Genomic DNA, 27,893 nt, shown 5'->3' with positions numbered 1-27,893 from the left:
TCCTCCATGAGTTTGTAAGCAACAGAGACATGGGACCACAAAGTCTAAAATACTTATTATCTGGTCCTTAGTCCAAACGATTAAAAATAAAATACATAATTGAGTTTAAAATAGTATAAAATTTGACTATATGCCTGTCAAAAATGTCAATTTCAGTAAACAATAAAGCAAAAGTCAGTAATTTGTTCATGTTTTCAGAAAATACTTTTAAAAAAATTATCTATTAAATGTAAGTTACAAAATATAAATTACAGTTAATATCAAATGTTTAAGTCAAATTATTTAAAGACAACTGAATTAAAAAAAAAATTTTAACATTTATTTATTTTTGAGAGACAGAGAGAGAGAGAGCCCAAGCAGGGGAGGGGCAGAGAGAGAGGGAGACACAGAATCCGAAGCGGGCTCCAGGCTCCATGCTGTCCACGCGGAGCCCGACGCGGGACTTGAACTCACAAACTGTGAGATCATGACCCGAGCCGAAATCGATGCTTAACCGACTGAGCCACCCAGGTGCCCCGAAAGCTGGTTTTTAGTTTAACACTTTGAAAATTTAGTCAGATCACATTAATAATTGTATAAAAAGTGGAACTCTTGGCGATGGTGGTGTCCCCGTCGATCTGGCTGCCCGCACAGGGCATGCCACACCTGGAGGGTGTCTGGGCGTGCACAGGCACAAATGTGAGAGTAACAGGAACTGCTTCGTATGGGGGCACAGTCCTCAGGCACCGTGTGCAGTCGTGCTGAATCCCGTGTCAGCTTGTGTGCCTGTAGAATAGTGAGCTGGAAAATGGATGCTGGGCGTTACTGGGAAGGAACTTTGTTATACAAGATACGATTGCTCTGCATTGAGAGGAGAGTTGGGTGAGTTCATCGGTCTGCTCTTCTACCCCAGTGCTCTGCCACGGCCACCTCCCCCTCCTGACTCCTCCCAGGACACCCCGGCTCTTCAGGGCTTTTGGGTGCAGGTGCCTTTTGTTCCAAGGATGCAGAGCCGAGATCTGGGATGGTGTCTCCCTGGGGCCTGAACGGCGTTCGTCTGGACAGGAGGGTGTTGAGGGCTGCAGCTTGTCCCGCGTCAGCCCTAGATGCTGGATCCCAGAGACAGCCCCCTGGGCTTGGTGGCTCCGCCCAGGGGGCCTGGCTGTACCCCCCGCAGAGGAGCCGGCAGGGCAGTGTGTGGCTCCGGAGGGGAGGGGGACGCCATCCCTGGAATGGGGCTGGGGGGGGGGGGCGGGGAGGGGGGGGTGGGAACATAGGTGGGGCGTGCCCCACATCCAGGGTCCAGGGCTGTGGTCCCCGCACCGCACCGTGTGGCAGCCGCCTGCTGGGGCTCAGCGGGGCGCCGTGCCGTGTGCTTTTCCGCAGCTTTGTTTTGTAAACCGCACTCCCGTGGCGACACTTCCACCTCCTCGTTTGAGGAGCTCTGTCCATTTTAAAGGCGACAGCAGCCTTTTCCAGGCAGGACTGTGCGGGTCCCAGTGGAGATTTCCGCTGCCCTGCAAGGGGTCCCCGCGTGCCTTTCGCTCCCGCTCGCGCTGCTGTGTCCGGGCCCGCACGGAAGGGTTAACTGTCACACGTCACTGCTGGGCGGTGTGCTTCGAAGGCGCTGTGGTGTTGGTGAAGCCCTGGTTCTGCAGTTTGAGGGATGAGCCGGGGGCAGAGGGGCGCTGCTTCCCCGAGGCGGCAGGGGGTGCCCGCCGGCGGTGGTGGTGGCCGGGGCCGGGCGGCGCTGGCCTCGCTCGTCCGCATGGCCTCGCTCCTTGCCGGCCCCGTGAGCACGGGGGCCTTCTTCGGCATCGTGGGGCGTCGATGGAAAAGGAGGCGCAGGAAACGCTCCGAGAGGAGAGGTAACCCGTTTGGCCCTGATCCTAAAACGTAAACGCTGGGCTTGCCTGTGATCCCATGCTTTCTGGGGCGGACTGCTTCGGGGTCCTGCCGATGCCGGGGACCTCCCGCCTCCCCTTTCCAGGTGCCTCATTCCTTACGTTGGCGTCGTATACAGTTTGAGAGGGGGCTTGTTTTAGAAGGTAGGTTTAAAAAGCGCATGTATAGAAGGCATTTTAGCCTCAGTGTTTAAGGTATATTTTTAGGAAGAGATTTATGAAGGCTTAGGAGTTTGTAGTGTTGGGTACTAAAAGATTTTTCCTCCTGAGACAGATGCTTTATAATGACTTCTCCTTCGCTGCCACTCTTTGTTCGTAACTTTTGTAGCCTTAAAACTCCTCTTGACGCTGTGGGAAGTAAGGCTGCGGCAGCCCTTGTGAGAATAGTTTCCTTGTAAGAACACGGAGAACAAGTTCCTTGCATTCAGCACCAGGTCATTTTAGTCTCTAGTTCAACTTGATGTTTTAGGACATTGAAACTCTGCGTACCTTTTCTTAACACCAGGCTTAAAAGCTCTCATGACGGTAAAAGTCACAGACCACTGGCCGTGGGGTGAGTTGCTGCTCAAAGGGTGTTGAGAGTTCGCCGTCCTCGTACGCCGACAGTTAACTAGTGTGTCAGGTGAAAAGATGCTTCTGGTGAGGGGATTGGCCTGCCGTCCAGTGAGCCTCCCTTGGTGGGCGTCCCCTTCTTGCCCACCAACTGGTAGGACCAGGACGCCGTTGCACTACCCCAGAATCCTTGGGATGATCTGTGGCCAGAGAGTGTCACCCCTGCGGGGAGTAAGGCGAGCCACCGTGTTGTGTGACTTCCCAGAGAAAAGAAGAAGAAAGCCACCTGAGAGGAGCAGTCGTGCTCAGTCCACAAAGATGCTTGTGCCCAACAGAGCTGTGTCTGGGAGCAGTGAGGGCGTCGTCATCTGTAGACTTCAGGGGCGGACATCATGCCAGTGTGTGCATCCGGGACGAAAGCGCCGTGCCCAGGGGACGCATGCCCAGGGGACCCGGTGCTGGGCCTGCAGCTGTGGCACACCCCTGCCTCAGGCTGCTGTGCTGCCCTTTGTTCCCTCAGTTAAGCATTGAAAAGAAGGGTGTCCTTAAGACAAAGGTAAAAGCAAAAACTAAGAAATGTTGATTAAACACCCTGAATTTAGGATGGCCACTATTCTTTTCCATGGCCCCTCATCACTAAGCATTTGAAGAAAATATTGAAAAGTACAAGAATAATGGTCAGTTTTTGGTTTTTTGGTTTTTTTTTTTTTTGGAACTTGCTGTGATTCGGATGGTTGGTGCTAGTCCCACTCGATGGGGATGAATGTCCAAATGTCCTCTTCGTGCATTCTAGAATCTTTTTCTTCTCTAGGAAAACCATTTTCAAACAGGCTGTAATTTTGGGGCAACAGCTTGAGAGACAGAGAGCTGCGAGATGGAGCAGTCCAGCCCCCGGATCGAGCGAGTGGTGTTCACTGCGCGGTCCCGTGTGTGGAAGCCCACGGTGAGGGTTCCCGAGCAGCAGCATGTTGTGTGTTAGTTTCCCTTCGGCCTTTAAAAATGATCAGTGTTCCACTTATATCGAATGGGCAAAGTTTTACAAGATATGAAACATAGTCTCTTAGTCTTATACAGTCTTAAGGTGCTCCAAATCATGTGTGTTGAATTTTTCCTAAGACTGGTATAATGTGAGCTTTTCCAAACTTAATTATGTGTTAGAACAGCGTAGCAGCGGGTTATGTGTTGGCCTCAGGAGTGATACGATCTCAGGGATCTTTCATGGCTTCCGAATGACCCACAGTCACTCCCTTCTCTGGGGCGGGTCACTGGCTGTTGACTGTGTGAGGCTCACGTAGATTGGCTGAGTCATCAGAAAATTACGGTTTAAAAGGAATACTGTGCAATTTCAACATCACCCGGGACCTCCACAAAGCAGAGGCTGCTGGGACAGTCAGGCCCCACACACCAGCCTTCCCGGGGCCCCAGCCAGTCCAGGTGGCTGCCGCTGTTGCCTTCTTTCCACTTGGGGCACAGCTGCTGAGTAAAACATTGTGGTGGTGGGGGGGGGGTGATGTAGCATTCTCTTGCCCCCCCCACCCCTCATTGTGTGACAGAGCCTCTGTCTTCCACATTAAAGGCTTTCTCGTTGAATACTTACCTGTCTTAATTGTGATAATGCCCTTATCTGTGCCTAGCCCTCCCGCGCCCCATCTGATGACTGCTGTCACATGGGCAGCAGCTCTGAACTGTGCTGAGGTCTGAGGCTGGGATCCCCCATGTTTCCAGGGTCAAAAAGAGAACAGGATGTGGGGACCGTTTATAGAAATGGAGACCCAGACCCATAGAGGTGTGCTTCCTCTGAGTCCTGCTGCAGAACAGGCCATCTATTCCGTGTAGAGTGAGGAGATGCAGCCGGTTGTGGGTGAAGCAGGCAGCACCCGAGAGAGCAGGTGGCTGTCACACCAGGCTTCTCCCTGGTCTCACCTTGCTGAGAGAGTGCCTTCTCGTGAGGTGCCAAGCACTATGACAACTCGAGACACAGGGTTGGATGGAATTTACTCGTCTATCCACCCATCCATCTCTCATCCATCCATCAACCCATCTACTTTTCCATCCACCCATCTACCCATTCCTTATTTATCTACCCATCCGTCATCCATCCACCTGCCTATTTATCCATCCATCCACCCATCCTATCCACCATCCACCCATCTACAGCTCTACCCATTCATTCATTCATGTACCCATCCATCATCCATCTACTAATCCATCTATCCTTCCACCCATCTACCTATACATCGTTCATCTGCCTGTCCATCATCCATCCATCTACCCATCCATCCATCCATCCATCCATCCATCCAACAGTACCCATTAGAGCCTTTGGTGTGCTGGCACCAGGGGTTTGGGCATGCACAGGACAGGCAGGTGTAGGTGATAGGGTGGCAGTGGCAGAAGGACTGCCCCAACTCTCAGGCTTGGGATTTGCTCTGGAATGAGCCACCTCAAGTACCATTCGGTGGACGAGGAGGGTGGATTTGTGTGATGCACTCTGCTCTGCTCTGTGTGTTGGGGAGGAGGGGATGGCTCTTCCCCCGTCTCTGACAGGAATCGACGTCGCCTGTCTTCCAGGAGAAGGGCCCACGCGCAGACAGTTGCTGAGCCCTGCACCCCAACAGTGTACAACAGCAGAAGATAGAAGGCCTAGGTTTTCTAGAACCTGTTGTGACAGATGTATGTGCACTTCGTGGCTTTCATGCTGAGGGGCTTCCCGGCACAGGTGGGGACCCTGCTTGCTTGGGAGGAGCTCCTTCAGCCAGAGGGGACGCTTTAGCGAAAGTCAGAGACGCTCCAGGTCGACAGTTGAAATCGTAAAGCAAACCTGTAGAGTAAGGTTTGTGAGGTTGTTCTGGAAATAGTATGAAAATTGGCTCAAATCTGAACACTGCCTGTTCTTAGTGTAATTATTAGTGTTCACATTGAAAATATCGTTCACGTCGGCTTCTTTTCCTGATTCCAGAAAATACAGTGTGTTTTTCAGATAAGCGAGATTTTAATTAGGTTGTGCTAAGTAGAGCAAATAGAGACTGTGTTGCAAATGCGTTGCTAGCGTGCGTCCATTTTGAAGGACAAAGCGTGGTTATAACAACAATGCTCTGTGAAGGCTTTTCTTCCACCATAGTCGATTCTGAGCTGGTAACGTTTTGTTGTTCTGGAATCAGGCTTCGACAACGCGTGTGCATTTGCTCAGGCATGCCATGCTGGGGAGCAGGGGAGGCCGCAAAGGAGAGCGAGCACGGCGGTCCGTGCACGTGCACATGCGAGCACAGGCAGGCAGTGCGAGGGGAGAGGGCCAGAGGGCATGACCGCGTGAGGTGCAACCCCAGTGCTCTGAGACAGAGCCGGCCCCTGCCGTCCGTCACCCGTGGCTTCAGGCTTCTTTTTGTTCTTTGCCAGAAGGTTCGGGAGTCACACAGGGGGTCACCCCCGTGCCGGTCCAGCAGAGGAGGGTGGGCGAGAACACAGAGCGGCACACAGGCAGCTGTGTGGCCAGGCCTGGAGGCACAGCGCACGCGACGAAGAACGCAGCGCCTCCCCAGGGAGAGAGCCCTGCGTCTTTGCCCACCACGTCATGGGGCGCAGCCTGGGCGGGCGGCCCGGGAGCCTCGTGACGGATATCCCCAGCCGGAGTATGCACCCTGCCCTCGTGTGGGGCCTCTTACACCCTAAGTCTGGGGGGATCGCTGGCTCCATCCCGGGGGTTCTCGCTCGTCCTCTGGAGCCCCTTCTGCGGCGGCCGTGGGACAGTGCGGGAGAGAGCGGGCGGCCATCCGAGGGGTTTGTGGGGACCTCGTAAACCACAGAATTTCATCTCAGGCAGACTCGTTTCTGTGTGTTTGCTAGGTATAAAACAGACACGTTTAGAATAGTATGTGTAATGGTGCTGATCGAGTGGAATGATGCCTCAGATTTGCAGATCGCCTCAGTGCTCAGACTCCTTTGGTCCCCTGGTACCAGCGATGTCCGTCTACGGAGGCTCCTGGCGAGTTGGGGGGCCTGCCCCAAGGTCACCCTGTGGCCCTGCCTCACTGTGCCCCCGGGTAGCCACATCCCGCTGGCTTGTCGTCTGCCCGGCAGGTTTTAGTTCTGCGTGTGGTTCGGCCACTTGCAACGTCTCTCTGAGCTCCGACGTCGTGCGGGTCTGCAAGGCATCCGGTATTCGCTGTTACACCTGCGGGACGTGTGCGGCTCTGTCAGGGGCTGCAGCACAGGGTACTGTGGAGACCGAGCCCACAGGCTTCAGACGGGGGTCTGCGACTTCCCAGCCCGCTTTCAGAGTCTGCAAAGTAAGGCATGTGTAGGACGGTGGCTCAGAATGAAAACTCCCTTTTTGTCATTATGGAAGCAATGCTTATTGTAAGACATCGGAGATACAGGTGCAAGATTAACTTCATGAAAAAGGAAAAGTGATCATTCTTTTTTTTTAGTTTTTAAAAACGTTTTATTTATTTTTGAGAGAGACAGAGAGCAAGCAGGGGGAGGGGCAAAGAGAGAGGGAGACACAGAATCCTGAGCAGGCTCCAGGCTCTGAGCCGTCAGCACAGAACCTGACGTGGGGCTCGAACTCACAGACCGTGAGATCGTGACCTGAGCCGAAGTCTGACACTTAACCGACTGAGCCACCCAGGTGCCCTGCAAAGGTCATAATTCTTTTAGCTAAACCTTTGAATCTAAGCAGTCTTCATAGTTTCTTTGAATCTAAGCAGTCTTCATAGTTTCGTCCAGTTGTTAGAACTGGAATCAGACTTCGAAGGTTAGTGGCAGTTCAGTCTTCGTGTTGTGTTATTATGGTGGGAGCCCAGTAGTGCTGACTCGTGCTTCGGGCCTTCCCAGCGTCCCCCTGGGAGGTGAGCACACACTCGAAGACCCCCACCCCACCGCGGTGCTAGCTGCTCAGAGCCCTCCTGCTCGGTGGGGTTTGCCTGGAGCACCTCCTACAGCCCCCTGCTCTCTCCCACCCGGTCCTGCTGAACCTTGGGATGGTTTTACCCCCTCCCAGACACCAGCATGGAGAAGGCCAGTCAGGCCAGGTGTTCCCGCAGGAGGCATGGCCTTGGCCTTCGTGGAGGCCACTCATTTCTGTTCACCGTACAGGGACCCTTCCCTGTACTCAGCCAACCTGTGACTTTAATGCTCTCTGACAGCTTGACAACTGACATCTTTCTTTGCTTACTTACAAAGAGGTACAACTAAGAAGCTTATCAAAGCCCATTTACATTTATTCTTCTATAAGTTTTGTTCCTGTTTGTGTACCATTTTTTAAATTGGGTGTTTGTGTTTGTATTATTGACTATAAAGGCTATTGAAAGATCGCCTGAGGAGACGTGGCTCTTATTTCCAGTTGGCCTGCACAGGGAGATCACTGAGTCCGTCCCACCCCCTACTCCCACCCCTCCCTCCCTCAGGGTCATCTAGAAGGTGCTGCCTTCTGACAGGGGCGCTCCAGGGCCCCTGGATGTGCAGGGAGATGCACGGCCATTTATCCAGGGGACTCGGCAGAGCTGATGGAAGAAATCAGCCTTTCCTGGAGGTGCTCTCCCTCTGGCACCTGCCATCACACCCGTGGCCCCCCGGGTGTGGATCAGGGGCTGGGTGAGGACTGGGCCTCAGGCTGTGTGAGCCCCAAAGCAAGTTGTCTTTGTGTTTTGTGTTTGTGGGCACACCAGTCGGCCCATTCTCCTGCTCCGACTTGGTGCTGCGTGTGGCCCCATGCGGTTCTGGGCTTCATTGCTTCATGACCATGACCATGCCCGGCTGTGCGAGGTGCTGACTGCGAGTGACTCGGTCCTGGCTGCTCTGTTCTGTGCAGCCAGCCCAGTGCTCAGCTGGGTGAGCTGGTTACGTGTAAGGGGGCGGTTCCCGGGCTCACGTGTCTAGAACACTGGTTTACTGAAAATCTTCCCGGATAGGATTTTAACTCGTAATATAACTGGCTTTTACATAAGTAAGATGCACTTTTGTTGGCTGATTGTTTGCATGCGATGCCCCACCCGACTCTGGTTTCTCATCCTCTAACGTAGTCATTGTGCTGTCGAGTGCAGAGTTCACGGACCGCACATGCAAGGGTACTGCTTAGAGGCGAACTTGAGACTTGACTTTGAAAATATATTTCTTTAAGAATTACTTTAATGCTGGGGCTCCTGGGTGGCTCAGTCGGTTAAGCATTTGACTCTTGATTTCAGCTCAGGTCCTGATCTCACAGTTTGTGAGTTCAAGCCCCACGTCGGGCTCTGCACTGGCAGTGCAGAGCCTGCTTGGGATTCTCTCTCTCCCTCTCTCTCTCTCTCTGCCTCTCCTCTGCTCATACTCTCCCCTCTCTCTCAAAATAAATATATAAACCAAAAAAAAAATTTTTTTTGAAAATCTTAAAAAAAAGAATGACTCTAAGTCCCTGGAAAGTATGAATAAGCAGCCTTTCTACTGTGTGCTGTGGAATTTATAGTGTGGACACAATCAATCCCCTGCACTTGTCTGCTGTTGTCTCAGTATCTCTGCTTCAATTACTGTCTGTCTCTTGTTGTGTCAAGTGAGCCTGGAGATCTGATTTACCAAAAACAGCCTCAGGCGATGGGACGTGGCGAAGCGTCTGTGCTGGCCTGCTCCGCGCAGTGGTGGCGAATGGCCGACACCCGCGGTGCTCTCCGCGTGCAGGGACCGGGCCACATGCTGTGAGCGTTACTGACCAGAGAGACCCAGAGCCCCGAGAGCCTTGCAGGAGGCCTCCTGGCTAGAAATTGAACCGGGCTCGCTGGGACCATCACACCAGCACCCCCCTCCACCTGCTAATAGCTGTCCTGCAGGCCACACATAAGTGCGTCAGGCTTCCGGTGGAGTGTGACCTTGAACAAGGCCCTTATGACCCATGTAAGAGGAGAGTAATAATCATAGATACTGGGAAAACATTTCTTAATCATGAGTTGTACTCAGAAGATAACCTTTCACATTGGTGGGAACCAGATCACAGCTGCTTTGTTTACAACTATTTCTGATTTAAGCACTCAAGAGGAAAGTTAGTACTTAACTTTAGACACGTTTTCGAGAAAGCTGCTAATAGAGATACAAGCAGGAGTCAAGATGTGATTAGTTGGGGTCACCGCAGACAGGACGCCCCCATCTTGCACACCAGGAGGCACAGAGGATCAGCTCTGAGGCCTGCTGGGAAGGGCAGGGGGGTCCGGCCAGAGAGGAACGCTCAGGGGGATGGGCGCTGGGACTGGTTCTGGGGGAGCAGTGGGCCTTCTGGAGCAGTGGGGCAGCCGCAGCCTTGGCCCAGGGCCTTCTGGGAGCAGTGGGGCGGCCGCAGCGGTGGTCCTGGGGCCTTCTGGGAGCAGTGGGGAGGCTGCAGCAATGGCCTGGGGCCTTCTGGGAGCAGTGTGGTGGCCTCAGCGGTGGCCCAGGGCCTTCTGGGCACGTAGCATCTATGGCTCCAGTGGTCACAAGCCTGGGAGCCTGCCGTGGTGGGGCTCACGTGCAAGGCTGTGCTGGGGGAGAAGTCACACGTGTTTGGGGTGCTCTGTTGGCCATGTCAGGAAAACCCTAGACAGCAGGTTTGCATCCTTGGGTGGAAGCAAGTGACTAGAAGCATGTTGGAAATCTGGGGCTCTCGTCTTTGCCAAGGCTGTCTCCGTCCTCGCCCTCTGCTTTGGGCCCGTGTGCTTGCTGCTGGCCGGCTCCTCGGCGGGGTGCCCAGTGTGGGAACTTCTCTGGTCGCTGTCTCCCCATGCCGCCGTGCTGAATGCGGCCCGGCTCAGCGGCTGGGGGCTTTGTGTTCTCTAATAAGGTCCTGGTTGTTAACAGTAGCTCATCTGTTTTTGGACAAGTTGACATCTAGTTGGCACGTTTTAGTAAAAGTTATAAATTAGGAAAAATTGATAAAATCCTGTGTCTTTCCTTCTGGCAAAGACCAACACATGGCCCTCATTAGAGCAGCAGACACGGAGCGGATGGAACCCGAGAGGAGCCAGCACATCGTGCTCCCGTCCAGTAGGCCGCCGGCCATCTGGGGTGTTTGTGGTCTCAGAGCAAAGTGCGGCCTATTTAGGGGAAACAGCTGTAGCAGCAGGTTAAGCCCCTGGGACGGGGCAGGCACTGGAGGTGGGGACTCCTGACCAGCTGCGGGGCTCGGCTAGGTTGTCTGAGCTGCGGTGAGCCCCGTGTATCTGACACAAAGGCAGGGCTCTGGAGAAGGAGCTGGACGTGGGAGAGCTCGGGGTCGCTCGTCGGGCCCATCCTCACAGGCGGGTGCTGGGCATGTAGAGGCCAGGAGGCCGAGGTGCCTGGCCTCACAGCCTAGTGGGGGAGGCCGGCGGCAAGTGGGGAGGCAGGCTGCACATCACAGGCCTCGGTGAGTGGAGGGAGGTGAAGAGTGACACTCTGGCTTAGGACAGTGGCAGATCCTCTCCCGGGTGGAGGACTTGAGGAGGTGCAGCCTGCAATGATCTGGGGGAAAAGCAGGGCAGGTCTGGTGACCCGAGATCATGCGATTCCGTGTGGAAAAGCAGCTGGCAGGGTGCTGAGGATGCCCCTGGGATGGGCGTGGTGAGGAGGGACCAGGGCGTCCCCCTGTACGGGGAGAGGTGGCCCCCCGGCTCCAGCAGGTGGTGGGGGAGCCTGTGGGTGTGGGTCCGAGTGCTGCAGGACTTCCTGGTGACCTTTATGAGACACCCTGCCGCGGTGTGGGGGCGATGTCCGATTCCAGGGCCCCAGCGGCAGACAGCGGCCGCGCCACAGGGAGGATGCGCGGGGCCCCAGCTCGAGATGCCCGGTGCACGGGACGGGGCAGAGGTGGGGAGGCTGGGATGTGTGGTGCTTACTTTGGGAGAAGAGCTGGCGGGGGGTGGGGGGGAGGAGAGAGAACCCGGGTGGCTGGAGGTGCCAGGCTTGAACACCAGCTGCATGTGCGCAGGGCAGGTAAGACTGCAGAGGGGACACATTTACCCGCATTTGCGTTGGTGCAATCACTACCAAGCCTGCAGCCGATCCAGAAGACGCCAGGGTCTCCTGTGCACCAGGCCTCGCGGGGCCCTCCCGCCTCCCCCGCAGCAACGCCCCTGCACCCTCTACCCCGAGGTGCCACCCGTGCCCTCAGCATTAACGGGATGGGGGACTTTGCCCGCAGTGACAGGGCTGCAGCTCCTTTCATTTGTCCGATGGCAAAGGGGGTCACTGTAGTGTTTGTCCTCCTGATGCGTCTGCCTGTGCTCTTCTGATTCGGTAGATTCCCCTTCTCTTCAGTGTTCCCCTGCTGACATGATGAGTGCTGTTATGCATCGCTGTGCCTTTTTTTAAAAAAACTAAGACTTCGCGTTTTTAGAGCAGATTTTGATTCACAGCAGAATTGAGGAGAAGTGCAGATTTACCGCCCCCCCCCGACCCTGCCAAACGCCACCTCCTGCATTACCAACACCCACCACCTCAACGGTGTGCCTCTTACAGTGGACAGCCTGCACTGGCACCTTACTGGCACTGGCCAGTGCACTGGCACTGGCATCTTATGATGTTGGCTACTATCTGTGGGTTTGCACGAATGTGTGATAACACGTGTCCACCATCATAGTATCACAGAGCTTGTTTTCACTGCCCTAAAAATCTCCGCATTCTACCCATTTATCCACACCACCCCGACCACCCCTGGCAACCCCTGACCTTGCTGTTGCCTCCATGGTCCCGCCTTTTCCAGGGCGTCGCACAGATAGAATCGTACAGGATGCAGCCTTTTCAGATTGGCTGCTTTCTCTTAGTGAGATGCACCTGCGCACCCTCCGTGTCTTCGTGGCGTGACGGCCCACTCCTTCTTAGCGCCGAATACCATCCCGTCGTCTGGACGCACCCGTGTGTTTGCCCATCACCTCCCGAAGGGCACCTTGGTTGCTTCCAAGGTCTGGCAGTTATGAATAAAGCTGCCGTAAACATCCGCCTGCGGGTTGTCGTGTGGACGTGAACGTTCACCTCCTCTGGGTAGACCTCAAGGAGCACGACCGCTGGGTCGTATGGTCAGAGCGTGTTCGGTTTTGTAAGAAACCGGCAAACCTTCCTCCGCGGCGGCTGCCCCTCTCTGCTTTCCCGCCAGCAGTGAGGGAGCGTTCCTTCTGCTCCGCGTCCCCGCCAGCGATCCGTGTTGTCGGTGTTCCGGGTTGTGGCCGTTCTCACGGGTGCACGGTGACGTCGTTGTCGTTTTCATTTTCTTTCTTTTTTTTTTAATATGAAATTTATTGTCAAATTGGTATCCATACAACACCCAATGCTCATCCCAACAGGTGCCCTCCTCATTTTCATTTCCCTGATGACGTGTGACGTCTGTATGTCTTCTCTGGTGAGGTGTCTCTTCGGGTCTTTGGCCTACTTTTTAATCGGGTTGTCCGTTTTCTTATTGCTGAGTTTTAAGTGTTTGTGTATTTTGGATATATCTTCTTTTATCAGATATACGTGTTGCAGATATTTCTCCCAGCCTCTGGCTTGTCTGCTCATCTCTTACCAGTGTCTTTCGCAGAACAGAGATTTTACATTTTGACTCAGTCCAGCTTATCAATTAGGTTGTACCTTTGGTGTTGTATCTAAAAAGTCGTCCCCCTGTCCAAGGTCCCCGAGGATTTCTCCTGTATCATCTTCCAGGCGTTTGATAGTTTTGGGTCTACGATCCTACGTTCTACATTTGGGTCTGAGATCCTTTGTGAGTGAACTGTTGTGAACAGTGTAAGGTCTGCGTCCAGATTCCCCTTCGAGCGCCCCTTGTGGAAGAGACTCTTTGCCCCCTTGATTGCCTTTGCTCCTTTGTCAGGGATCCGTCGGCTGTCTCTGTGTGGCTCTCCTTCTGGGTTCTCCGTTCTGTCCCATGGATCGATCTGCGTGTCCTTTCTCTACCACCACACTGTCTTGATCACTGTAGCTTTACAGTGAGTCCTGAAGTCAGTAGTGTCGGTCCTCCAACTTTGTTCTTTTTCAACATTGTGTTGGCTATTCTGGGTGTTTTGTCTGTCTATAAACTTTAGAATCGGTTTGTCAATAGCCACAAAATGACTTGCTGGGCTTTTGATGGGGATCACATTCAATCTACAGACAGACCAAGTTGGGAAGAACTGACATCTTCACAGTATTGAGTCTTCCTATCCATGAACATGGAATATCTCTGCGTTAATTTAGGTCTTTGATTTTGTTAGAGTTTTATAGTTTTCCTCATATAGGTCTTGTACATATTGTTAGGTTTATACCTAAATGTTTTATTTTTGGGGGGTGCTAATGTAAACAGTATTTTATTTTTTATTTCAAATTCCATATATTTATTGCTGGTATCTGGGAAAGCAATTGACTTTGGTATGTTAACCTTTTATACTGCAACCTAGCTATAATTACTTATTAGTTCGAGGAGGGTTTTTGTTGTTGTTGTTGGTTGCTGTGCTTATTTTAAATATTCCAAGTTGCATTTCATTAGAAAAAACGTTTGTAGCAGTAATGCATGAACTTCATTTCCTATGCACAGCCTGCCATATCTTGTTCAAAGCATGCAGAATCTCTGAAGGGTAATTGAACATCCATTACTTGGATGGTTGCCTAGAAAAAAAATATTTTATTGTAAATGTTATAAATTGAATGTTTCAGATACTTCAGTGATAGTATTTTGTCTGTATAATAGTGAAAGCAAAATACAAATCATGAAATTTATTCTCTAAACATACATGATTAAGGTGTTGAATTTCAGGTTATTTTCCTTGAAATGATTTAAGAATTTTATATTTCGGTTACCTTTGGTACATAATTAAGTCATCATTTAATATTTTTGCTACAGTTATAAAATTAATCTAGACTTTAGCACGTTGCTTGATTTATAGTAAAGAATCAACACCAATAACCTCCATTTTAACACTCCTCTTTTTAAAAACTTGCAGTGTAAAAAAATAAAACCCATAACAACCACAAGTAATATGTACAAATTTTCTTAAAACCATTTTGTTTTGAGAATAAAAATGGATAAAATCCAGCAATAATTGCTAGTAATTTTAACCAAGTTTACTGCTTGTCTTAAACATTTTTTTTAAATCTATACATTTTTAGTGAATTCCTAAAGATAGTATAGCAGTACAATAGAGAATATTCCTGTTCCGGCACATCTTTAGTACAAGTAAGTCATGTTCTTTATATTTATTCCAGAATATTGTTTTTCCCAAAGGGAGGGGAGGGCATGAAGAGGTAGGAATGTGCCCAGCTTCCCTCTCCCTGGTGGAGAGATAAGGGTACTGTCAGAAGACAAGAGGAACGTTCTTTTTACACACATGTTGTGTACTTCGTGTTACAACATGTGCATCTACAAAGGTACAATAATACAGCAGATAACTGTCTGCCACCCGCCACCTGAGAAATAAAACATAGCGGGTTGAATCGTGCCATTTGAAGTCAGTTCTTGCATGCGGTCACCCCACGTCCAGTCCCGTTTGTTAGGAAGTACTCGTTACTGACTCGGGGCACCACGTTGTCCGCGCAGTGAGTTCTGGGGTGTGCTTGTTGTGACCCTGGACTTGGCCGCCATCACCCCGATGGGTCGTCTGCGAACCACGCATGCTGTTTTGGGCGTTGACACCGCACTGTGTCCGGTCTGGGAGGTCCGGCCCTGCCTCATCGCTTCCCTAGTTAGTGTTTGTGGCTGTTCGGACTTGTTCATTTCTCCACATAAGCTTTAGAACCAGCTGGCCTAGTTCTGTCGCGATTCTAACTGGAATGCGGTTACACTTAAATCCAGGTCCTTTGATGGCAACTTGAGTGGTCTTTTCACACCTTGGTGCCCCCCAAGCCTAGCTTAGTTCCTACTGCTGCAGGGGCATTCCGAAAAAGGAGGAAATTATTTAAACACTGCTGTCAAATAAAGCTTTTCTCTAATTGGCCGTTCCTGGAATTGTGTTCCGTATGGGATTTTTGTGGAGCTTTAATTCTTAATGTGTTTGTAGTCCAGGCCAGAAGAAGTGCTTTGCAGAATGAAAGAAAAACGGTTACGTGAAATGCCCTAAAGTGCTTGCATTTATTATTTTGCTTTGTTTTATAACCGTTGGTATAAGAGTTGGCATTTGTAGAAGCCAAAAATGTTGACTTCTGCTCTGCAGGAGATTTTTGGCTGCCATTCTTAATGTGCATGTACCACACGCCCCCGGGCACAGCCTGATCATTTTCTACTGTGAGACATTTCCCGTGTCCTTTTTTTAGGGTTTTAATATGTAAGGGCAGGTGAACAAGGTGAGCTCTACAGGTCAGGTGAGCCCCGTTAGAGCCCGGCACCATTGCGCTCGGACTCACCGTCATTACTGTTGCAAGGGGGACCCTCATCGTCCCAGACCTCCAGGGGAGCCCTCCACGGACCGGGGGTTGCTTAATTGTGTAGTGTGCCTTCTGCTTACTCTTAATTTATCTTCTTATCTTGAGATCACGTAGATCCACACATAGCCGTAAGGAAATGACACGAGAGAGAGCCCATATTTGCTTTACACGGTGCACCCTGCGATGAGGATGTTGACCTCCATACAGTCAAGATCCAGACGTCCTTTTACCACACGGATCCCTCCTGTTGCCCTTTTATAGCCACACCCACAGCCTCCCCAAACCCTGATGACCGCTAACCTGTTCCCCATTTGTACAGTTTTCTCATTTCAAGAATGTTACGTATCAATGGAATATACATGGGTCCATGCAGTGGCCACGAGATTGGTTTTTTCCAGGAAGCCCTATTCTCCGGCGATCCCTCCGGACTGTTGTGTATATCAATAGTCTGCTCCTTTTCATTGCCACATAGTGTTCCATGGTATGGATGGGCCACATTTTATTTAATCATTCACCTGTTGAAGGGCGTCTGGGTTTTCCCCAGTTTGGGACTATTAGGAATCAAGTTGCTATAAACACTCATGTTTATTATAAAATTTTTTTTTTAGTAATCTCCTCACCTGACGTGGGGCTTGAACTCGTGAGTTCAAAAGTTGCACGCTTTCACAACCAAGCCAGCCAGGTACCCCCGGACACAGTGTGTACGTGAACCGTGTCTTCATCTCTCTGGGATAAAATGCCCATGTTCAGTTTTTAAGAAGCTGCCCAACCAACTGCTCTCCAGAGCGGCCGCCCCGTGTTCCGGTCCCGCCGGCCACGTGCGAGGGATCCGGTTTGTCTGCGTCCGTGCCCGCGTGTGCGGTGGTCACCGTTTTGTATGCGAGCCGCTCTCACGGGTGTGCGGTGGTGCCTCACGTGGTTGAAGCTGCATTTCCCCGGGGCTGACGGTCGCGGACCCGTGTCGGGTGCTTACTTGCCATCTCTCTCTCCACGTATATCCTCTATGATGATACTGGCTGTTCATGTCTCCTGTCCGTTTTCTGACGGGCTTGTTTTATCGTTTAGTTTTGAGAATCTCATGTGTGTTCTATTTGGATACGTGGCTGTCAACCCTTTTCTCCCCATCTGTGGCCTGTCTTTGTGTCTCCTCGATAGGGTCTCAAGCAGGAGTGTTTCCTTTGGAGGAGCCCAGTTTGTCAGCGTTTCCTGTCACGGGTCGTGTATTGGGTGCCAGTCTGCAGGCTCTTTGCCTCATCCGAGACCCTGAGGGTTTTCTCCTGTGAATTCGTTGTTTCTCATTGAAGCCCCTGGTCCATTTTGAGTGGGTCCCATGCAGGGTGCAGACTTGGGTGCCCCGGGGCTCAGGCACCGTCTGTGGACAGCACCGTTCCTCCTCCACGGCCGCTCGCTGGCACCGTCGTCCACAGCGTGACCTGTTGGTCAGGCCTCTCGCTAGGTCCCTTGTTCTGCGCGTCTGTCCCTCACCGACTCCACGCCGGCCTGCTGACCGGTGCTGCTCAACCAGCCGCTAAAATCAGTTAGACTTACTCCTCGCTTCCTTCTTTTTGGTGACGGCCACTTTAAAATCTTTTTCCAGTAATTGGAACATCTCTGGGTTGGCATTCTGTTGATCGTGTTTTTTCATTCAGTTAGAGATCTTTGTGGCTCTCCGTAGGATGAATGATTTTTGCTTTGAAACCTGGACGGATTATGTTCCAAGAGTCTTACTGGAGCTTCCTGTTTCCGCTGACTTTCTCTCACGCCGCTCTCTCTGTCAGGGGAGGGCCCCCCCCCCATCACTGCCGTGCGGGTCCAGGTTCCCCGCAGGCCACCGCCGACAGTTCCCAGGTTGCCGCTCTTCCGTGGCCTCCACTGACGTTGCCAGGTGGAGGCGAGTCTTGACTCCCAGCTGGGCCTCCCCTGACACCCCCAGTGGGGATGAGATGGGCACCTTGGCAGGCTCCCCGAGTGTCAGCCCTGACTGTGCGGTGCAGCTGGGAGGGTGGGGTCCGGCCGGGGGGGGGCGTTTGCTCCGTCAGTTGCCTGTCGAGCTGGCGGGTGCCTGTCTTGGACCTTTGGCCACAGTCAGTTCTTGTTTGGTTCGTGTGTGTTGTCTCTGTCTCTCGGTGTTTCCAGGTTACCAGGTCTTCGGCTCCCGGTCTGGGATAACGATGCAAAAAGCAGGCCCGGGGGCTCCCTGCTGCACAGTTCCTTGGTCCCAGCTCGTCTGCGACCTGGTCTGTGACCTGGCCTGCCTTCTTCCCTCCCCCCAGAGCCTTTCCGATGTTCGCTTTAGACGTCATGTCCAGGAGAGTTGCTTGTACTGAGCTAGAGGAAAGGAAAGATGACCCCTGCTCCACTGGCCACTGTGTACATCCCTTCTGCTGTTTTGAAACCGGTGTTCAGCCAGTAAGAACAGAGTACCCTGCGGGGCGTGAGTGTGTGTCCAGAGTCAATAGTTGGGGTTCCTCTGACGTGCCCTGTGACTGTGTGCTTTCCTGCAGGCCACCTGCCGGCCGTCTTCAGGGTGTGCCCCCGGCCTGCCCTCTCGCTCGGGCTAGCCGTCACATACCCGTCTTCCCAGTGAGTGACCCCTCAGAGCACCTGTGTTCCACCGAGGGCGAATTGTGGTTTACCCCGTGACGACCTCTTCCCTCCCACTTTGGACCTCGAGGAAGTTCCTCTCTATTAAAACACTATTAAGGGAATGTTAAAGCACGTGCAAATTCAGAATTGCAAATGGAAGCCTTCGTGCCCTTCAGCGGGCATCAGCACACCAGCACGACCCCTCTGTGCCACCCGGACACCGTCTGCTGTTCCCTGCACTCGCGCTGTGTGCTAGTTTATAGTAATAAACCCCAGATGTTACCATTTTGTGTGTAAGTACTTCAGAATATATCACTAAAATTTAAGCACCATTTCCACCCCTGAAACAATTAATAATCCTTAATATGACCAGCTACTCAGGTGATATTTATATTTAAGTTTCTCAATTGCAGAATCTACTTGATCCGTTTAGGTTTTATAGTATCTACCCGGTGCTTTGCACCAAATACATCTTCAGCAAATACATCATGAAGTAATGAATCAATACAAAATAGCAATGCTTTTGAAACCACGTGGAACACTTTCTTGAATAAAGGACTCTAAATAGAGGGCCCCCGGCAGCTCAGTCAGGGGGACGAGCAGGTCTTCACTTCGGGGTCGCGGGTTTGAGTCCCACGTGGGGGCAGAGATTACTTAAATAGATAAAGGGTTCTAAATAGGAACCCATGTAACTTTTAGCAACAAATTTGCCAGTTATATGTTGGGATTCGCCATTATTAACAAGCGATTGTCATGAAAACACACATTTTAGATACGTGAGGGATATTTACGACACATGTGCCTATTTCAGCACGTTTTCGTTACCATTATCCTGAAAGCACTGGATTTGCCTTTTAGTGACTTACAGTGTAAGTTTCATTTCGGTTTTATTCTATACAAAGAGATTGTGGCCAGAACATTTACAGTCTTTTCCTCGCTCGCCGTCTGATGGGGTCCTTTATTATGGATAATGCATTCATACAGCCTTGCAGAGCACAGCCACAGTATTCAGGAAGACGGGGCTTTGAACTTGCTCGTAGTCGGAGAATCGGAGTAATTGTTCCTTGAGGGTGCCTGTGGTTTCTCCTGCCAACAAAGGAAGTCACAGGTGGCTAAGGGGCGAGGTCCGACTTGAACAGCTGTGTGTGCCCTTTAGTGGCACCCACACGAGGTGCTGTTCAGGACGAAGAAAAGAAGTGGGGGGAAATCCTGCAGTGGCCTTGCTCCGGCCAGACCAGAGTGCTCTGGGCGGTGGTGACCATTGGCATGGCCAATGGCCAATGGCATGGGCTGGCGTGTGTGTGGCTCTGTTGTCTTCCGTTGTGACATGAAGTGTCTTCACTGCGTCCCATGGGAAGGCTGTCTCCGAGCCGTCCTCGTCCTCCCTGCCCTCCAGGGCCCCGTCCCCGGCACGGTCCGCCCCGCTCAGAGGGCGCCTCCCTTGCCGTGTCTCCTTCCACCTCCGCTGTCCCTCCTGGCAGCGCGGCCCCGGCTGGCGGTCCTTCGGTGTCCTGGACCGTGCCAGAGCGGTGGGCGCATCCCCGCGTTCGGTGCTGGACGACAGAGTAGCCCTCCTCGTGTGAAGGCTTCTCCTCTCACTTGTACTTCTGTCGCAGTGGTTCCCGCACAGCGGACTTACCCCCTGTACTCATGCGACGGGCACACTCAAAGTCATTTTCTTGCTGTCTTTCAGACAGAAACCGTCTCCGCCAGTCAAGAGACCCTCACAAGCACTTTGCCATGGATGTAGAAGAAGAAGAAAACATGAGTAAGACCTGGGCCCATCATGTAGCGTCAAGTAGCTAATTCTCCGTTACCATCGTAGTGTTCTTGTAAATAGTTGTAATGAGACGAATTTGGGAAAAGTGATTTCCTTTCCTGCGAAATGGGCTGCTAACGGTGGCATGTTTTAACTTTCTGATGTGTTCCCTGCAGTAGGTGTTGGTACTTGTGTGGGCATTTTCCTCACAGCCGTCTGTCTGGACCTTCCACTGCCATCGTTCTGGGACCGACACGTGTGTACTAGGAGGGAGAACACGTGTCTCTAGATGCACGTGCCTCACAGCTGCACGGGTTCGTGCCATGTCGCGGCGTGGGTCTCCTACCAGTGGCTGGATTTTCATGTGTGCAAATCTAAGATACCCTTTGGGATTGATTGAAATACTTGGTCATTTGGGAGGATAGTAGCTAAATTTTCCCCTGCAAAGACAGCGAATTCTCCCTGTGCTTTGAGGGAAGGGGGCTCCCGCAAGCCTGCTGATTTTAAGTTTCCAAGACTTTGGCGAGCCTTTGGGCTGCTGGGGACCGGAGCTCACCGTGGGGCCTGCTCTGTCTGCCACACTGTCCCGTCCGTGGAGCAGGGCGGCGAGCCTCAGGGGCACACAGCTCCCCCCACCCCTGGCCCCCCACAGTGGTGCTCTCTACCAAAAGAAGTTTGCGGAGTGCACTTGTCTCTTCTGTTTTATCTTTAATCCCTGAGAGCAGTGCACTTGGATGAGGTTTAAAGGCTCCCACAGAAGTTGGGGCAATGACAGCGAAGACACCATTTTCTGATCTGCATCCGTACTTGCAGCGTCTGGTCGTGCCCAGGGAGGAGCAGGCGGGCATGCACGCCGGGTGACTTCGTAGCGAGACTGGTCACCGTGACTAGAACACTGCTCAGCACGTCTCCCTGTGACTTCTCTCAGGGCCGACCAGCTGAGGCCTTGGGCTTGGGCTCGCGGCCACTTAGGACCCGGAAGCTCAGCGGGCAGGGCGCTCCCGCCTCCTGGACCGCCGAGCTCTGCAGTGCTCTGGGCCTTGGTTGCACGAACCACACGGAGAACGTGCTCTTTGGCGGTTGCGAGTGTGGGAAAGCGTGACCGTGGCGCTGCCCTCCCCCGCTGCCTGCAGGGTGCTGTCTTCCGGCTGGTGTCCCCATCAGAGCCTACTCTTAAGGCCTGTTTGGGGCGCAGCCTGTCTTTGCTCGTCAGCTTCACTCACCACGGCCACTGTTGCCCGGGCGCTAAGCCCCCCGTGAGGACTGTGTGAGCACGTGTCCCCCAAGCCTCCTTTTCTCGGGGCCGCGGGCTGTTGTCCGCCTGGCGTGGGTGGAGACTCCAGGGCATGCAGATCCTGTGGTAACTCACCAAGACGAGGGATCCTTCTGGGTGATTTTCCTGAAGGGTGAATGCGGGTTCCGGTCTGGAGGTCTGTGGTGAGGTCCCACATTTCCTACCGTTTGAAAAGCAGCAAAGATTTTATTGGGTGGCGTTCACATCCGTGAATTAACGTCGCGCCCACGTCTGCTTAGGAAGAGCTGTGATAGCAGGGTCTGTCTGTCTAATTCAGTGTGTGTTCCCTTTACACAGCAGCACCTCTGATAAGACGGGATACGAGCAGTGTCTGAGTGCTTCTGAAGCAAGTGACAACTTGGAATTTACGTGAACTCTATTATAGGAAGCGTATTTTTTTTCTTTTACATCTCAAGATTGTTTGTCAGTCCAATACTGATCATTTTTATCTCCTAAAGGACAGCCTTTGTTTCAGAGACAGTGAGTCTGTGATGGAACACACTTGCGCGTGTGTCTACACGGCCTGATTTTCCATGTCGACAATCCTGTTTGGCAACAGCGTCAGGATGTATGCAGTCGCCTGATGTGTGACGTTCTTGCCTATTCGTTCACCTAAATTCTGTCTTGCTCTGCCCTTTTTAACCTTTGTTTCCTTCGAGCACCGAAAGGAGTAACCTATCGAGCTTTTGCTGGAGGATGTTATAAATGAAAATTTAGTGTCCATTCCGTCAGCTTTGTCAACTGGGAGAAGTGGTGTGTGTGTCGGGAGTACTGGGGAGTATTTGACGTCTGCAGAGAGAGGTCAGCAGCCTCCCAACCTCCGCCTCCGTGCAGAGTCCGTTTCCCAGGGTGTGGGTTTAAGCCAGGGTTATTCTTTACATCCCAGCTGAGGGCCGGCCGCCCCGGAAGTTTGAGAACTTTCACTTTGGGGATTGGTGGCCGTCAGTCGGACTTTCTGTCCCATTTATCCTCCCGTGTCCACAGTGCTGTTTGCTTAGCGTCACGAGCATCTACTTCTAGATTATGTACCGTGACGCGAGGGCCGCCTTGTCAGGGCGCTTGTAAGTTGCTTACACGTGTAAAAATTATTTCGGTTACTAACTACATCTTTGAGCGCTAATGAAAGGTCTTCCAATGCAGTCCCACTGACAGGGCCCCGGTCGTTACTCCTACGCTTCACGCGACAGACGGCCTATGAAGATGAGCCGGGAAAACAGGGAATTGTTTCTTTCTCTCTTTTTTAAAAAAGCTTAATAAACTTACAGAGAAGAGTAAATGCCTTTTAATTCCCCGTTTTGAAATTAAAATCATATTTGTTTCGCCAAACTTAGAGAGTTTTAAAATTATCTTCATTAACTGCAAATAGAAACTACCTTTAAAAGGTGGGATAGGCAGCTTATCCTGTCAATCCGTCAAATATTTGTTTCTTAAAAAAAGACAAAATCGCTGCCTTTACTTGGAAAGTTAGGAAGTGGTAGCCTGTTCGCAGCTTCAGTTTTATGTCTCGTTATGTACTTTTTCCTATCGTGGAATATATTAAGGATTCAGAGATAAATCGATCCCTGTATGTCATGAAAAAATGTAAGCTCACACTAGAAGTGAGGCTGCATCCCTCAGTGATGACATGAGGAGTTTTCCCAGATTGATTCACGGACTAAATCCAACGACCTCACGTAGTGATCGAATATTCTGACCCTGAAACACTAATTCCTTGTGAGTGCATCTTGTAAATCCTGGCCCTGCTCCGGGAGGTGCTGCGGTCCAGAGCCCGGTGTGGGCACAGTCAGAGCAAGTGACATTGAAAAGGAGGAGAATGTGTGTCAATACTGACATTGGACTTACTGAGGGAAGCTTTTTCAGGATTAATTTATCACCCCACATCCCGATAAGCTTGAGTAAAGCATCTCTAGGTGCTTCAGAATATTCTTGTAGAAACCAACTGTTTTAAAAACCCACCCTTGAACGCAAAAGCAGTTGGGGGCAGTAGTCGCAAATGGCGTTGGCCATGAGTTAGCGAAACGTACAGTTGCCCATCGTGGTGCAGGTGGCAGTTCTTGGGTTGAAGGTGCAGCTCTTGCACGTACGGCCAGAGGCAGAGTGAATAAGCACACATCACTTAACCAGTTACAAAGAGAGATAAAGGAATCTATAAATTTTGCATTTACAAGATCCTGCAACGAAGGCGTTGTAAGTTACTCTTTCTGGGCACCGCAGGTTCGAGCAGCACAGATGTTAAGGAAAGCTGCGGTCTGGACAGCGCGCTCCCCACGGACGGCAGCGCCCCCGGGCCTGGCGAGGGCGCCCCGCTCTCCAACGGGGGCGGTGGCGGCACCGGCCGGAAGCGGCCCCTGGAGGAGGGCAGCAATGGCCACGCCAAGTTCCGCCTGAAGAAGAGGAGGCGGCCGCCGGGGCCCGCGCTGCCCAAGAACGCCCTGATGCAGCTGAACGAGATCAAGCCCGGCCTGCAGTACGCGCTGCTGTCGCAGACGGGGCCGGTGCACGCGCCTCTGTTCGTCATGTCCGTCGAAGTGAACGGGCAGGTGTTCGAGGGCTCCGGCCCCACCAAGAAGAAGGCCAAGCTGCACGCCGCGGAGAAGGCCCTGCGCTCTTTCGTTCAGTTCCCCAACGCCTCTGAGGCCCACCTGGCCATGGGGAGGACCCTGTCCGCCAACACGGACTTCACGTCCGACCAGGCTGACTTCCCCGACACGCTCTTCAACGGCTTCGAGACCCCGGACAGGTCGGATGCGCCCTTCTACCTGGGCTCCAACGGGGACGACTCCTTTAGTTCCAGCGGGGACCTCAGCTTGGCCGCGTCCCCGGCACCCGCCGGCCTCGCGCAGCCTCCCCTACCCGGCCCTCCGCCGTTCCCGCCGCCGAGCGGGAAGAACCCCGTGATGATCCTGAACGAGCTGCGGCCGGGGCTCAAGTACGACTTCCTGTCGGAGAGCGGGGAGAGCCACGCCAAGAGCTTTGTCATGTCTGTGGTGGTGGACGGCCAGTTCTTCGAGGGCTCGGGCCGGAACAAAAAGCTCGCCAAGGCCCGGGCTGCGCAGTCTGCCCTGGCGACCATTTTTAATTTGCACTTGGATCAAACACCGTCTCGCCAGCCCATCCCCAGCGAGGGCCTTCAGTTGCATTTACCGCAGGTGAGGAACTGTGGTGCTGCCAGAAACGGTGGCCGTGTCTTGGCAGTGCTTTCAGACAGGGCTTCGCTCCTCCTTGTCACTGTTGGCGCCCCGTCTGCGCGTCACCGGTAAGTCTGGCTCCAGGTGTCCCTGCCCTGCACGCACCGGTTGTGCGGGCAGCCCGTCCAGGGCCATCACACGCGGGCGGGACCCACAAAACCCTGTCCCCCAGAGCAGTGCCGTTCGCGCTCTCCAGGCTGCGCCCTGCCCCACTCCACACGGCAGCCCGTGGCTCCCTTCCCACACCGTCCACCTCTGTGGGGACCCGCGTCCCACAGCAGCCTGTGACCGGAGCACGGGGACCACATCCCAGCTCAGCGGTGCTCCCTGCAAAGTCTCACCAGAGAGTCCCAAGCACAGAAGTGAGGCTGCCCACGTCTGGGTCAGGGCGGGTGTCCCGAAGCTCTGACGGTCCCCAAGGCCAAGGGCCAGCCAGGCAGAGGGCGCACCGTAGCAGGTCTGTGAGCCTCTCAGAGGTGGGAGAAGGAAGGGGACCCTTTGGTGGCACTCCAGGGGCCGGCGAGTCTGTACCTGGGATCCGTGCGGGCTTCCCTCCTGCTGGGCTGGAGGTAGGTGGCCACACTTGCTTGGCCTAGGACAGCCCTCCCGAGTAAGACCAGGGTGGAGACAGGATTTCAGGGCGGGCTCCTGGCTGACTCGAAAAGGGAAGAGAGGAGGGGGAAACAGCTGTAGCTGGCATCTCTAAATCCTACGACTCTGATTACGTCTTGCTTCTCTTCTTGGAAACCCGGGTTTTTTTTTCTGGCCTAGTGTAAAAACTACTCTTTTAGAGAGAAAACCTGATGACTTTCTCTATTCCTTTTTGTCAAAGTATTACTGCTGAAGATAAAATCTGAGCTGGTTTGATGGGAAAAAAAATGAAGGGCTCCAATTGCCACATGGGACAACTTGCATCTGTCTCAGAAGAATCCAGGATGCAACAGCTTCCCAGTTGTCTTTGGACACAGTCAGGGTAACCTCCCGAAATGGCCAGTAGTGCAAGGTTTTGGAAAAAGAAACTTTATTTTGCCTAAAGCAACCAAATGCGACATCAGTATAAAGTAACCCATTCAGAATATTCTACTGGTCTTTTATGAACCAAAGAATCACTTCCCCTCTTGACCCCTTGCTGACATTTTTCAGAAGATTCCACAAGCCGGCCCCCTAGAGAGGATGTATTTCGGGCTTCCGTGGCTCAGTGCGCTCCAGCTTGGGTGCAGATTAGCGTCTGAGGCCACCTGACTCCTGTGGCGCCTGCTGTCGTGTTTGAGGCGAACCCCGTGAGCCCCAGATGCCTGGGTTGGCTGCAGGCTGGCTGGCTGCCCCACGGCAGGGAGGAAGACAGGGGTCCCTGTGGGCACTCGCACCCTGCTCCCCGGCCTGGCCCCATGCTTCTGCTCCACCGGGGGCCCCGGGGGGCCTCACTGGGGAGGGGCGTCTATGGGAATCCCGTGTGAGGGACAGGGTGGGGTGCTCTCAGCCCTGCCTGATGCCACTTGCCTCGAGTTCTTGCAGGCGCCCAGTGGTCGTCTGTGAACCTCTGGCCGGGGCCCAGGGGGCCTGCAGGCGTGGAGCTAGGTGTCCTGTCTCTGCTCACAGCGCCCCCACCGTGGTGTCTCTGGAGCCCCCTCGGGAGCCCAGGACATGCTCATGCTTTCCTGGGAGGGCCTGGGGTGGCCTTCGCAGAATCAGCCCTTACAGCTTTATTTCTGGACTGTGTTGCCTTTGGCCTGGAGGTTTCCAGACGTACATCCTGGAATGGTGAGCATCCTCACTGCTTTCCTGGAGTAACCCTTGAGGGCGTTGGGCCGGCCCTCCCTGCTCATAGGACTTTTCACCTTCATCATGTTCCTGGTGGTGGCCCAGGGTTTAAACCCAGAGATGCGGCCGCAGCCCCTGCCGGTAGTGGATTTTGTTAACGCGGCACAACCAAGCGGCCAGCGCCACAGCCAGCCTTGGACCGGGGCCTCGCAGCTCCTGGGCGCTGCCTGGGGCCATGGGGACACGGGTGTGATTCGTGTGGCACCCGACGTGCAGAGGGAGAGTCTCTTCCTTACTTGTAGGAATGAGATCACAGTCTCTTTAAGGGGAAGAAAAACTGTCCGGGTGCCCCAAGTGCCTGCCTCTCACGAGTCCGTGTCACCGTAAGGGCCCGACCTGCACATCTCTGAGCTCCGTGGTTTAGAACTTTGCCAAACCTTCCATCAGACGCTTTTCTTTTCTCTGGCTTATCCTTAGCCTCTCTTAGGATTTGTTCTTTTATATAAGTTGGAACACGTGATCCTTACTCTGATAGCCTCACCACCGTGTGGCCTGCAGCCACGTGTGTGGTGTGGACCCTCCTCGTGGGACAGGAGGCTGGGGGGGGCGGAGGGGGAGGCCTGCTGCCCCGCCCTGTGTCTTGTGTCCACGCCCACGCCTCTGGCTCCAGCGCAGTCTTCCTGGGCTCCCTGGTATTTTCCGGTGCAGCAGCAGGAGAGCTTTCATGGCAACTTTTGTTCTTCAGAATAAGTCGTCATTCGGGATGCGGGACGTGTCTGTTCATCTGGGGAGTGTTTTCCTAGGGGCCAAGCTGGGACACTGGATCTGGCCGTTTGGTTGCCGAGACAGGTGTGGGTTCGGTGGGGACATGGCTCTTCACACACGCCCCCGTCAGGCGGCATTTCCCCAAACCCTGATGCCCGAGATGAGTTGTGAGCCGTGAAAGTGGGACTGTGGCCACGCTCTGCCAGGTGTGTCTGCTCCTGAGCAGCGTCCTCCGGTGCAGGCTGTGGGCATGGAAACGTGTCAGGAGCCCTTCACCCCTTCCCTCGGAGAGCGCAGCCGCTGGTGCTGCCCGCGGCCGGTTGGGCCGAGTGAGAAACACCCTGCTGGACGCTCGTGAGTGCTGGTTTCTGGGCAGGGCAGGGCGGCTGGTTTGCACGTTGGAGAAACCGAGGCACGAGAGGCTGGCTGGCTGCCCCACGGCAGGGAGGAAGACAGGGGTCCCTGTGGGCACTCGCACCCTGCTCCCCGGCCTGGCCCCAGGCGCCTTGCGGGAACTGCCGTGGGGCTCGGGGTTCCACACACCGCCCCTGTCCTTGCCCTGATGTTCCCTGGCCCCGCCGGCCCTCCAGCTGATGGCAGCCCTTCCGTGTTGAGGGAAAGAAGCACTTTCGTTTCCTTCACAAGCCCTGATGCTCCCGGGAGTGTGGCCCCGGAGGCTGGGAGAGCCTGGTGCAGAGCAGAGGGCGTGCGGGGCAGGTGGCCCGGGGTGGCCCCGCTTCCCTCGTCCAAGGGGATCCCGGTGGACCAGACGGGTGGCACCGGTTCTGGACCGTCCTTGTCTGTGA

The 27,893-nt window shown here is 53.4% G+C and overlaps 1 protein-coding gene across 11 annotated transcripts in view; it reads left to right on the top strand.

Annotated features, from left to right (window-relative positions):
• ADARB1 (adenosine deaminase RNA specific B1) overlaps window positions 1-27,893 on the top strand; it is a 137,847-nt gene that overhangs the window by 68,513 nt on the left and 41,441 nt on the right. For 5 of the 11 annotated variants that reach the window (XM_060640611.3, XM_060640617.3, XM_060640612.3 and 2 more), the window contains 2 exons: window positions 20,014-20,088; window positions 23,588-24,522. In XM_060640611.3, coding sequence (XP_060496594.1) covers window positions 20,061-20,088; window positions 23,588-24,522 — 963 coding nt within the window. In that variant the 5' untranslated portion in view covers window positions 20,014-20,060. Of the gene's footprint in view, window positions 1-1,717; window positions 1,848-20,013; window positions 20,089-22,357; window positions 22,435-23,587; window positions 24,523-27,893 lie in introns of those variants that run through there. The other 6 variants (XR_009612552.3, XM_060640605.3, XM_060640608.3 and 3 more) reach the window with 5 other exon arrangements.

The sequence above is a fragment of the Panthera onca genome, chromosome C2 (assembly GCF_046562875.1).
Source record: "Panthera onca isolate mPanOnc1 chromosome C2, mPanOnc1 haplotype 2, whole genome shotgun sequence".
NCBI classification, from domain to species: domain Eukaryota; kingdom Metazoa; phylum Chordata; class Mammalia; order Carnivora; family Felidae; genus Panthera; species Panthera onca.
The sequence above is the reverse complement of the archived record's forward strand: the minus strand, read 5'-3'. Positions and strand labels throughout refer to the sequence as shown.